At 41.0% G+C, this 12,837-nt stretch overlaps 1 protein-coding gene across 1 annotated transcript in view; it reads right to left on the bottom strand.

Annotated features, from left to right (window-relative positions):
- Positions 1-12,837, bottom strand: part of CPZ (carboxypeptidase Z) — a 119,844-nt gene that overhangs the window by 34,108 nt on the left and 72,899 nt on the right. Inside the window, exons 7-8 of the mRNA XM_033950196.1 lie at positions 11,259-11,417; positions 5,177-5,312 (exon numbers count right to left, since the gene is read on the bottom strand). Coding sequence (XP_033806087.1) covers positions 5,177-5,312; positions 11,259-11,417 — 295 coding nt within the window. The remainder of the gene's footprint in view (positions 1-5,176; positions 5,313-11,258; positions 11,418-12,837) is intronic.

Raw genomic sequence — 12,837 nt, 5'->3', positions numbered from 1 at the left:
TGGCATCAACATTTAAAAAGGAGATAGAGCAGCTTTTAAACTAGAAACTAGGGGAAGGAATGTATTTGTTTTTTATTCAATAAATTTAAGGACAGGGCTTAAAAGAGCCTCAAAGTTAGTCCCCGTGACCATATTGGGGACTGACAGAAACATGGAAATTAGCCATTTGGTGAAACCACTGCTCGATTGGAATTTATTGTCCTTATTGGATAGAAAGTTTGTTTTGGTGATTTTGCCTCCTGATGCAGGCAACTGCCAAAATATGGGCTGTCTCAGGTCTTGCAATAAAGTTGCTTTCCATTTGATTATGACTCCACATGTTTGTTCCATCTGTGGCCTTCTATACTCTTTGCATTGTGGACTTTTGTTTTATTTTTCCCTCTTGTGTGCTTCTTTTAGCCCTTAGTTCCAACAACAGTTTAGTTGGGTCCAGAATATACTGGGCCTACTTGAGCAGAGCTTCTGCAGCAGCTTATAGGTCTGTGCTGGAGGTATAAGGTAGAAGGCTTCTCTGTTTTCTGGTCTCCTGACTGCTCTATGCTGAGAGTTTTATCCTGTCTTGAGCATGCCCTCTCTTGTCCTGCTGAATCATCCCTTCCTTGCTCTGTGGCCCACCTTTTAAGGTGGCTCTGTGATTGTGAGAGAGCGCTATTAAGGAGGAATGGTAATTTCCTATAAACTCCCTCACACTTCCTAATATCTGGGTTTTTTAAAATTATTATTATTTTTTCATTTCAATACATCCAAATACATAGATGTAAAAGGAAATACAAAAGTATAACATCACTTAGCCATACAAACTAAGTACCAAGAAATAAAACAAAGTAATAATTATCATATACAGTCCACAATATAATTAGAAGAGGAAAGATTAAAGTAAGTCCCTCAGGGAAAAGGGATTCATATACAATGAAATAAAGAGAGAAAGAAAAAGAGAGCAGCACTAATTGTTAACCTACTCTTGAAATAATCACCGCATTACTTAACAAGTTTCATTCTGGATGAGTCGATATACCTTTCCCCTCAAGAAAAAAACCTAATTGGGCAGGTTCAAAAAATATATACTTACTCCCCTGATGGGAAACAAAACATTTGCAAGGAAATCGCAATTGAAACACTGCCCCCAGGGCTATCACTCTTGGGTGCAATAATAGAAATTCTTTCCTCCTAGATTGTGTCCATTTTGAGACGTCTGGAAATATATATACCCTATCACCTAAATAGGTGATTTGTTTTAAATTAAAATATAACTTCAACAGCATTTCTTTATCCTGTAGAAAGACAAGAGAGACCAACAATGTCGCCCGTCCCTAAATTTCAATATCAGAAGATTGCAATATAGCAGAAACATCTAATTGTGTATCTTCATCTACTACAGTTTTCCCCTTTTGCATTTGTTTTAAATAATATATCCTCTGTAAGGGGGGAAGACTTGCTTCCGGAACCTTTAGGACTGTTACCATGAAGTTCTTAAAGAGTTCATGTGGTAACATAAACTTAGCAATCGGAAAATTTAAAATCCTTAAATTCAAGTTTTTTTGTTGATTTTCTAGATTTTCAATCTTCCTCAAAAGCATCATTTTATCAGACATTTGTTTAGTAACCAAATTCGAGGTCTCAATTGTTAATTTCTCTAATTTGTTTAAATCCACCTGGTGCTGTTGAACTGAAGTCTCTAAATGGGTTATCCTAGAGCTTGAATTTTGAGCAATAGAAACAAAGTTAGTGCATACCAGACATACCAGATGTAAATTCTCAATCGCCGTCCAGATTGAATCCAATGTTACTACCTGTGGTCTCACAAGCGGCTTGAGGGGGGAGATAAATGCCAGATTTTCTTTGGTTTCTTCCCCAGAAAGTAATCTCTGGGCTCCAACTGCCTCACCACCGCTTGCTCCCACTGTTTCCACACTCCCAAGACACAGCAGCTCCAATCCAGGAGTCGGCATTGTTGTTTTCACTTCCGGGTCTACGTCGGGTGCAGACTGTGGCTCGCTCAATATGCTCAGCGAGCCCTCCTGCAAAGTCTGCATCACCGGTGATTCTCCGGGGATTGGGGGGGGGGTGCGGTCCTCGCAGGCTCAACGAGAGTGACATCTCGCCGTCCAAGCTGTGAGTTCCCCCACTCACAGCAGCAGAAGCGCCCGACATAGAAGGCTGGACTGTAAACACTGTAATTACAGTCTGCCGCGACGTTGAAGAGCCAGAGGTAGGTAGAGGGAAGCCCCTCTGTTTCGCCCTTCTTTTAGGCATAAAGACTGTTCCACCAACAATTAATTCTAGAAAAATTGCCTGCAGTTTGGGGGATGCTCCTCTCAGCTAACTGCTCAGGACGCCATCTTGCCCCTCCATTCACCTCCCTAATATCTGTTTTTAAGAAACTTTGTTTGTTTTATTTTTTTTCACAGTATATCCTCTAGAGCAGTGTTTTTCAACCTTTTTTGGGCAAAGGCACACTTGTTTCATGAAAAAAATCACGAGGCACACCACCATTAGAAAATGTTAAAAAATTTAACTCTCTGCCTATATTGACTATATATAAAGTAATTCTCTTGAATAGGAATCAAATAAACACAAAGAAAGTATTTTATAATTACTTTATTACGAAATAAAAATTATAAAATACTTTATTCAGTGCGAAACCTGGGCCTGTTTGGCTGAACACAAAGCTGATATTCTGGCTGGAATCGAAGAAAGACACACACGTAGCTCTTCGTCAACAGCTCTCAGTCTCTCTCTGTATTTGGTTTTTATAGCATACAAAAATAGACAAATATACCCTCCATCCTTTTTAATAAACCACAATAGCAGTTTTTAGCACAGGGAGCTGCGCTGAATGCCCAGCGCTGCTCTTGACGCTCATAGGCTCCCTGCGCTAAAAACCACTATTGCGGTTTAGTAAAAGGTGACCATATTGTAAAATATAGACAGCAGATATAAATTCAGAACTGTGCATAGTAAGTGAAGGGAAGTTTTCATCTCTGGGAATTTACCCAGTTAACTATTAAGTTATTTGGGCAAATTCCTTTGAAAACTGTGGTAATACTGCCTCCACTTTGCTAAATTTAAAATAAAATCATTTTTCCTACCTTGTCTGGTGATTTCTGGTTGCACTTTCTTCTTCTGACTGTGCATCCAATCTTTCTTCCCTTCTATCAGCCTGTATGCTTTCTCTCCTCCACACCTCATTCCCTCCCCCAACTTTTTCTTCCTCTCTCCCTGACCTTTCTTTCTTTTTCTCTTCTTTCCTTCTGTTTCCCTGCCTGCCCCCTTTCTTTCTTTCTCCCTGCCGTTCCCCAAGCCACTGCCACTGCCGCTGCCATCGGGGAACAGGACCCACCAATGGATAACAGGCCCCAAAGCCGACGCCGACGCATGCTCTCCCTGACGTTAATTCTGCAATCGGAGAGGAAGTTCCGCCCAGCCAGGCAGCGATTGGCTGGCCCGAACTTCCTCTCCAACTACAGAATTGACGTCGGGGAGAAGAAGACTTATCGGCTCGATAGATTAGATCGCCAAGACAAAGTGAGTCCTGGGTGATCGACTCACTTTGCCTTGGCGAGCTACTGGAGCCCCTGCCTCGAGCCCCCTGTCAGCTCCGGGCCCGGCGGCCCTGCGGCACACCAGGCAACATCTCGCGGCACACTAGTGTGCCGCGGAACAGCGGTTGAAAAACACTGCTCTAGAGTAGTGTTCTTCAACCACCAGTCCGTGGACCTATGCCGGTACACAGAAATTTGCTGCCGGTCCACGGGCATCGTGCTCGAAACAGTGTTCTTCCTCCGCCAATCCACAGTGCGATCGATGTGGCCTTATCTTTGGGCCGGCTCCCTCTTCCTCACTGCCGCATTGCCCAAAGCCACGGACAGTGGCTTCTACGCCTGAACCAGAAGCCTTCTCTCTGATGTCGCAATGTCAGAGGGAAGGCTTCCAGATGAGGTGTGGGACGTGAAAGGAGCCGTTGCCTGCAGCTTTGTGCACCGAGTCAGTGAGGAAGAAGGAGCCGGCTCAAAGATAACATCGGGGGCGGCATAAAACGGCCAGGCGGGAGCAGGTAGCAGACGGTAAGGCACAGCATGGAGGGAAGGAGACAACAATGGCAGGGGGAATGATTTTATTTTTTAATTTAGTGATTGAATTGTGTCAATTTTGAGAATTTACATCTGTTATCTGTATTTTGCACTGTTCAGGAAGAAATGCATTTGTTTCTTTTTCTCTGGGGTTGTACTGCATGCAGAGTCTTGCATCTTAGGGTTTGTTTGTATATATTAGTACTTTTAGTTTTTGATCCCACATTTGCAAAGGAATTATCTGTTTTCTGGTAGGAATGAATGTTGAGAAGCATACAGTGTGCTTTGTGTAGTTTACGATCAAACCATTTTTTTTGTGATGCAAAAAAACAAATATAATCACCAATGGCAAATTTAGGAATATAGCTTTGTGTAGTTTAATTTTGTGGTTAACCATTATGTGTTAATAAGATTATATTGTGTGTGTATATATGAAAAATGAATGGAAAAAATTGTGTTATAGTTAGTACTATTATGGGGGCGTGGTCTGGGGCGGGGTCTGGCCCATGACTTAGGCCAATGTTCTTCAACCGCCGGTCCATGGGCCGGTGCCAGTCCACAATATAATTATTTTATTTTCGCCACTTCATAGGTGTAAAAAGTTGAGGAACACTGCTCTAGAGGGCAAAAATCATTATAATGAATCAAGCTTTCAGTGTACGTACATCTTCCCCAGTTTCCATTACTTATCCATACGCCTATTCTCATCAACAGATCTTTGATGTTTCTTTGAAATGCATTTGAGTTCCAAAATTGGATGAAGAAGAAGGTAAAGTCTAATTACAGATATGGATGGTGATTCATTGGAAATTAAATTAATTCTCAAAATGGACAAAGGTAAAGGAAGTGAGGTACATATTAAGAATGAACTCCAGTATAATCTTCATTTCCAATCCTCCAAGCCCATTAAAATATATAGTTCATCATGTCATTGGTATTGTTTGCCTGCTTACTTTGAAGGACCCAAGAGTAAAGAAGTCATATAGTGAAGTAATAAAGGGTAAGGAAGTCATATAGTGAGGGAAAGGGATCAATTCATCCTTAGCCCTACAAGATTTAGAGGGCACCAAGCCCTATGCTTACTCCAAGCAATCAAACAGGCTTACCTCCAGCAAAACTGTACCATTCTGCACCATTTATAATACCATCTTTACTTGCAAAGTTGCCACCACATCTTTCAGTGGATTTATCAGACATTACTGGATGTGCATTTGCATATGATTTTGCCAACAATTTAAACATCTGAAAAGAAAGTTATGACATAGTTCAATTTGAGAACAGATAATCTAATCTAAAAAGAAAAGCATTGCAATTAGCACACAGAGGGCAATTCTATGACAGTGTGTCTACATTTAGCTGCCTAGAAGGTGCCTATTTTATAAAAGAAAGTGTGTGGGATTTCTCTAAATCGCACTCAAAATCAGCACTGGAAAAAATTTGTGCTAAACACTAATAACATAGAAACATGATGGCAGATAAATACCAAATGACCCATCCACAGTATCCACGGTGTCAGGTCAAAAGCGCACCGGGACAAAGGCGCGCCCAGACAATTAAGCGCAGCGCGCGCCGCCGTGCCGCTCTAAATTACTGTTTTTTAGGGCTCCGACGGGGGGCGTGGGGGGGAACCCCCCCACTTTACTTAATAGACATCGCGCCGCGTTGTGGGGGCGTTGTGGGGGGTGGGGGGTTGTAACCCCCCACATTTTACTGAAAACTTCACTTTTTCCCTGTTTTTAGGGAAAAAGTTCAGTTTACAGTAAAATGTGGAGGGTTACAACCCCCCAAACCACCCATAACGCTGGCGCGATGTCTATTAAGTAAACTGGGGGGGTTCCCCAACAAAACCCCCCGTCGGAGCCCCTAAAAACTGTAATTTAAAGCGGCGCGGCAGCGCGCGCTTTTGTCTTTCGCGCCATTGTCTATGAACCCAGTATCCACTATCCTCTCCTTTCCCTAAGAGATCCCATGTGCCTGTACTACACTTTCTTGAATTTAGACAGTCTTTGTCTCCACCACCTCTACTAGGAAACTATTCCATGCATCTACCACCATTTCTGTAAAAAAGTATTTCTTTAGATTACTCCTGAGCCAATCAATCACTTCTTAACCTCATTCTATGCCCTCTCACTCAGGAGTTTACTTTCAATTGAAAGAGACTGGCTTCATGCATATTTATGCCATGTAGGTATATAAGTGTCTCTATCATATCTCCCCTTTCCTGCCTTTCCTCCAAAGTATAAATATTAAGATATTTAAGTTTATTCCCGAACACCTTATAACATAGATCACCGATCATTTTAGTAGCCTTCCTCTGGATTTATTCTTTTCTGTGCTCCAGAATAAGTGTCCTTTATAGAATAGCACTTAGAGCCAGATTCTACAACAGCTACCAAATGTTAGGCGGTGGTAGTTGCCCTACTGCCGCCTAACTTAATTGGTTTAATTGCCTTAAATCAACATAATTGCATAATTTAAAAACAATTAAACTGCCATTAATAAAACAACAACTTAACAAACGGCACCAGAACTGTGACTACGAAGGTGCCTACCAGTGTCTAAGGGTAAAATAGTAGTGATTCTTGCCACAGATAGGCACTGGAAATGTAGGCCTTGAAAACCTAGACTTTCCTTTCAAATGAAAGAGACTTGCCTCATGTGTATTTAAATGTCTCTATCATAACTCCCCTCTCTTGTCTTTCCTCCAAAGTATACATATTGAGATCTTTAAGTCTATCCCCATACATCTTATGATGAAGACCACTGACCATTTTAGCCCTTTATTTGGCATTGTTGCCCAGAAGCAACATGTGTCTTCTATGGCTCTTATGGGAGATCTGCACCTCCAAATGCCTATTATTTGGTACTGTTGCTCTCATTCAACATCAAGTTACATAAAGCAGCTATTTCACCATCCACCAATTAAAGGGTTAATAGCCTTCTTCATTCCATCCTGTTTTTATCTTTTTAAAGGTGTGTTCTCCAGATTTATACACAATATTCTAAATGAACTCTCACCAGTCTTATACAGAGATATCAATACATCCTTTTTCCTACTGGCCATTCCTCTCACTATGCACCCAAGTATCCTTCTGGCTTTGGCCATCACCTTTCCAACCTGTTTGGCCACCTTAAGATCCGTGATTGTGATAGCGTGTTTGGCCACACGCTATCACAAAAAGTCCCACTCCTCTTTCATGCACAAAAATTCTTCATCCCCTAAATTGTGCCACTGTCTCGGGTTTTTGCAGCCCAAGTGCATGACCTTGCATTTCTTAGCATTAAACATTAGCTGCCAAATTTCAGGCTATTCTTCAAACAGCACTAAAAAAGGTTCAAAGAAGATTGACTAAGATGTTAAAGGGGATGGAACTCCTCTCGTATGAAGAAAGATTAAACAGGTTAGGGCTCCTCAGCTTGGAAGAGACGGCTGAGGAGAGATATAATTGAAGTCTACAAAATCCTGAGTGGTGTAGAATCAATTTTTTACCGTATCAAGATTTACAAAGACTAGGGGACACTTGATGATGTTACAGAGTAATACTGGTACTTTTAAAACCAATAGGAGGAAATATTTTTTCATTCAGAGAATAGCTAAGCTCTGGAATGCATTGCCAGAGAATGTGGTAAGAGCGGTTAATATAGCTAGTTTTAAAAAAAGGTTTGGACAAGTTCCTAGAGGAAAAGTTCATAGTCTGCTATTGAGACAGACTATGGACTTAGCCACTGCTTACCATGGAACTGTAGCATGGAATGCTGCTACTAACTGGGGTTTTGCCAGGTATTTGTGACTTGGATTGGTCTCTGTGAAGACAGGATATTGGGCTGGATGGACCATTGGTCTGACCCAGTAAAGCTATTCTTATGATCTTAAGCTTTGCCAGGTCCTTCCTAATGTAATTGACACCATAAGGGGTGTCTATCCTATTTCAGATTTTGGTATCATCTGCAAAGAGGGAAAACCTTACCGGATAACCCTTCAGCAACATCACTTACAAAAATGTTTAAAAGAACAGGCCCAAGAACCAAACCTTGTGGTGCACCACAGTTAGTATCCCTTTCCTCAGAGCAATCTCTATTGACTACTAATTCTGCTGCCTTCCATCCAACCAGTTCCTGACCCAGTCCATCACATTGGGGCCCAAACTGAGGACATTCATTTTATTTATTAGATGCCTGTGTGGAACAGTGTTAAAGGCTTTGCTAAAGTCTAAATACAGCACATTTAACGTTCTCCTCTATCCAATTCTCTGGTCACATAGTCAAAGAAATTAATCAAATTTCTCTGACAAGACCTGCCTCTAGTGAATGCATGTTGTCTCGGATACTGTAATCCATTGGATCCCAGATACTTCACTATTCTCTGTTTTAAAAGTGTTTCCATTAATTTACTTGCCAGAGCTTAAGCAGAATTACAGCAAGGGAAAGGGATTTGGACTTGTATACCGCCTTTTTGTAGTTTTACAACCACTCTCAAAGCAGTTTACATACAGGTACTTCAAATATTTTTTCGATCTGTCCCAATGGGCTCATAATCTATCTAATGTACCTGGGGCAGTGGATGATTAAGTGACTTGCCCAGGATCACAGGGAAAGACTGGCCAGAGGAATGCCTACTTCCTCTGGCTGACAGGCCTGCCTCTTCAAAATGGCAGGCTGTCCCCTTCCTGGTGCATTCTGGGATGTACTGGGGAGGGGCTTAAGGCCCTAATTGGCTCAGATGCCTACGGCCCCTCCTATGGGAGGGAGATTTATGCAGCAGAAACCTAATGTAAATGCCAATGCTTAACTTATGATATTTGGGTGACTAAATGGTGCTATTCTATAACTCTGTGCAACATTTCAACACGATCCTGGCTCATCCATGTCCCGCTTCTGGCCATGCCCCCTTTTGAGTTGCATGCCATGGGATTTGGGGACCTGGTGTTATAGAATAGCAACAGGATGCACACACAAATTCAAATTAGTCCCAATTTACTTCAATAATTGATTATTAAGGTCAATTAATTGATAGTCAATGGCTTGTTAACCAAGTTGCAAGCATATGTTGAAATTTTATCGCCCAAATTTGAGCACCATATATAGAATCTGAGGTTATATGTGTTGCAAGTGCAATTTGCAGAATAGGGCTTAATGCACACAGAACACTGAAGAGAGTGAACATTATATTCACGCGGATAATTGCTAGCATTCTCTAATCTTATTAATCAACAGTCAGTCAGCAATAGTCGGCATTTTTAAATGCAGATTTGATATTCAATGCTGGGCCATAACTAGGCACTAGCACTGAATATCTGGGGCCATGCTAGCTTGTGCTGATCACAAGATCTTATGTATTTCCCAGCTAATATTCACTGATACAGCTTCTGGGTGAAAATTGACTGGAACTTGCATAAGATAAGCAGGTGCCCTGACCAATTTTGAATTCCCCCCTCCCTTCTCCTAATCCTGACCCCCCCCTCATTCCCCATGAAGATCAGAAGTCCCTGACTCCTGGGGGTCTAACAACAGGAACAATGCCCACTCACTCCTGCCTGTTGCAGCTCCAGTCTCAAAATGGCAGCTGTGATCTCTAGTGTTCTTAAATTACATGCATACCTCGGAGACACACCTATGTTCTACCCATGCTCCACTTATGTATCCACCCTCTTGCAATTATGAGCTATAGTTTAATTTGTACCATTACAGAACAGCACTTAGGGCCTGATTCTGGAAACGGTGTTTGTCATATTAGGCGCCTGTCAATCACTGTTAGGCTACGGGTCCAGAATCACACCTATTTTTAGTACAGATGCCTAAAAACATTTTTTATATTCATTTTTTATATTTTAGTGGTCCTCTCCCCTGAAGGTAATATTTTTTAGGTATTTTTTCTATATTAGCATTAAACAGTGGTTATGTTAAGGTGGACTAAAATGATGTATGGGGCGACTCTCATTTGGACTTATGTTCTGGTGCTAGTCACCTATGAGATATAGCCCGAGCCTATATTTTCTATTGAAAGGCTCATACTGACGTCCACCATTCACCCACCATTTATTATTATTTATTAGCTATTCATTAAGTGATGAATTTTCAGTTTTCAATCACTCCTTCCGGGGTCAGGAACTGCTTAGCCAATTCTTTACTTAAATGTAGGCCAGCATTTTACAGGTCTATATTTGAGACATCTGACTCGCACCTTCAGAAATGCCTAGGCATGCCTATGGACACCTAAGGCCATTTTCAGTGCAAGCCAATCATACATCAGCCTTAGGCGTCTGTAGGCATGCCTAGATGCCTCCATGTGTGCAGGCATTGTTTGCCGCATCAATCTCTTTTTTTATGGTCCGTTAAATGGCATGATGCCTACCGCCGCCTACAATTGTAGCATCATTTATAGAATTAGGACCTTAGTGTACTTTTAATTTTCTTTGCACTTATAGTCCACATACTACCAAAACACAAAACCTTCCTCAGTTAGGGTTCTTACTCACCACATGAATATACACAAATTCTCAAGCATTTGAGGGATGTCCAGATTTCCACCCAAGTAGCATAACTTAGCTTGTATGCGGTTAATCTCCTTGCCGACGCATTTCACATTACTTTTTCAAGGACGGGGGGAGACTTAAATCATTTTTGCTACTTAACTTGCACTGACGCCGAGGAAGGTTTTGTATTTTGGTAGTACACATACTAGGCATGCATAAATGAAGGTACAAGATTACAGAATCACCTTCTTAAGACTTGGCACTTAAGCAACTATGTACAGGTTTCAGTCCACACAAGTCAAAGTGCTGGAAAATACACACCAGTGGCAGGTCTACACAATCCCCCTTCCCAATCTAAGTATCAGCAATCACCCCCCTCCCCTATCACCATCCTCCTGAGCTGAGCACCCCCTACCAGCTCACCTCCAAATATCCACCCTATGATCTGTGCACCTTGAATCTGAGCACTCCTGATCAGATTACCCCTTAGTCAATATCCCTCCCTCAATCTGAGCATCCCTTGATTAGATCTCTCCTCATTCAATCCCCTTCCCCCCTATAGTGCTATAGTATTGAATAATATAATTATTTTGTCAGTTTATTAAAATATCAAAACCTGCAAGTAATCCATTTTTCAATTAATGAGATAAACATATCTTACTTTGAATAAAATTCTATTTTAGACAAAATTTTACCCTTACTATAAAATTATTACCTTCTCATCAGGAGTAGGGGAGAGCATTTTTTCTTCCAATGGATGTTTAGAAAAATCAAAAGGATATGACACTACCAAGTCGCCTCCATGAAGACTGGCAGCCAGAACAAATGGAATTGACCTCATCCATTTCATCACTGCTTTTGTCTCTGGGGCTACCTGTGGTATAAAGTTCACATAACATGAATACAGAATAATAACTTTAATAATAATAATAACTTTATTCTTGTATACCGCATTACCATGGAAGTTCTATGCGGTTAACAGAAGAAGAGACTGTACATTTACAGCGATGTTACAATTTCGTTAAGGTTAGATTTACATTTTGGACGATACAAATTCGGTCAGGTTACCTTTACATTTTTTGACAATAAATATACTGTGAAGTTATTTTAGCAGCTAGGTTATATGTTCAGAGCGGTTACAATTGCTATAGTTAGATACAGCAGCGTTACAGATTGCAGTGTTACATGAGGTAGTAAGGGTTTAGGGGGAGAGGTCAGGAGGGGAGGGGGGAGGAGAGGGGGTTGATCAGAGGAATTTGTCAAAGAGGTAGGTTTTGGTTAGCTTCCGGAATGTTTGATAGTGGGGGGAATTGGAGATGAGGGTAGAGAGGCATTTGTTCCATTTGCCCGCTTGGAATGCTAGAGATCGGTCGAGGAATTTTTTGTAGAGGCAGCCCTTCATGGAGGGGAAGGAGAACAGGTAGGTGTTTCGTGTGCGAGAGGGGTGTGCAATTTCAAGGTGTTCGGATAGGTAGATTGGTGAGGAGCCTGCTAAGGTTTTGAAGCAGAGGCAGACGAATTTAAAGGTGATTCTTGCCTCCACCGGCAGCCAGTGGAGTTTAGCATAATAGGGGCTGACGTGGTCGTATTTTTTGAGGCCGAAGATGAGGCGGACGGCGGCATTTTGGACTATTCTTAGGCATTTGATGGTGTTTTTGTAGGCTCCTAGGTATATGATATTACAGTAGTCCAATATGCTTAAGATTAATGATTGGACCAGTAAACGGAAGGAGAGGTGGTCGAAGTGGTGTTTAATAGTGCGGAGTTTCCAGAGGGTACAGAAGCATTTTTTGAACAACAATCAACTGCAACACTCAATATAAATTTTGTATAGTTATGACTAAGTTAAAAAAAAAACCATTGTTAAACAATTAGGGAAATAATCAAGAAACTAAAACATCCAAAAAACCATCTACATCGGCACTTGGATGTTCTTTTTTTTTTTGTAATTCTTTATTAATTTTCCAGACTTTTACAGTGTATTATTAATAATATAACATTAAAAGATTACATAAAAAGTACTATAATACATCAATAGAAAAGATAACAACCATTTCCCCCACCCACCTTTCAATTATGAATACATTAAATCATATTATTTCTACCACATTATACTCAAATATTTAACTCCACAAAATACCCTTCCCTCTCATCCCCCCACCCTGGATGTGTACGGCAATCTAATCAAGAAAAGATATCTTGTAATCACTGTGTATTAACAAATGTTGTCAACGTGCTCCATATTTTATTAAATGCATTACTAAAACCCAAACATTAAGCATTCATTCTTTCAT

This window comes from Geotrypetes seraphini, chromosome 1 (assembly GCF_902459505.1).
Source record: "Geotrypetes seraphini chromosome 1, aGeoSer1.1, whole genome shotgun sequence".
NCBI classification, from domain to species: Eukaryota; Metazoa; Chordata; class Amphibia; order Gymnophiona; family Dermophiidae; genus Geotrypetes; species Geotrypetes seraphini.
Note: the sequence above shows the minus strand (reverse complement) of the source record. Positions and strands in the feature narration are given on the sequence as shown.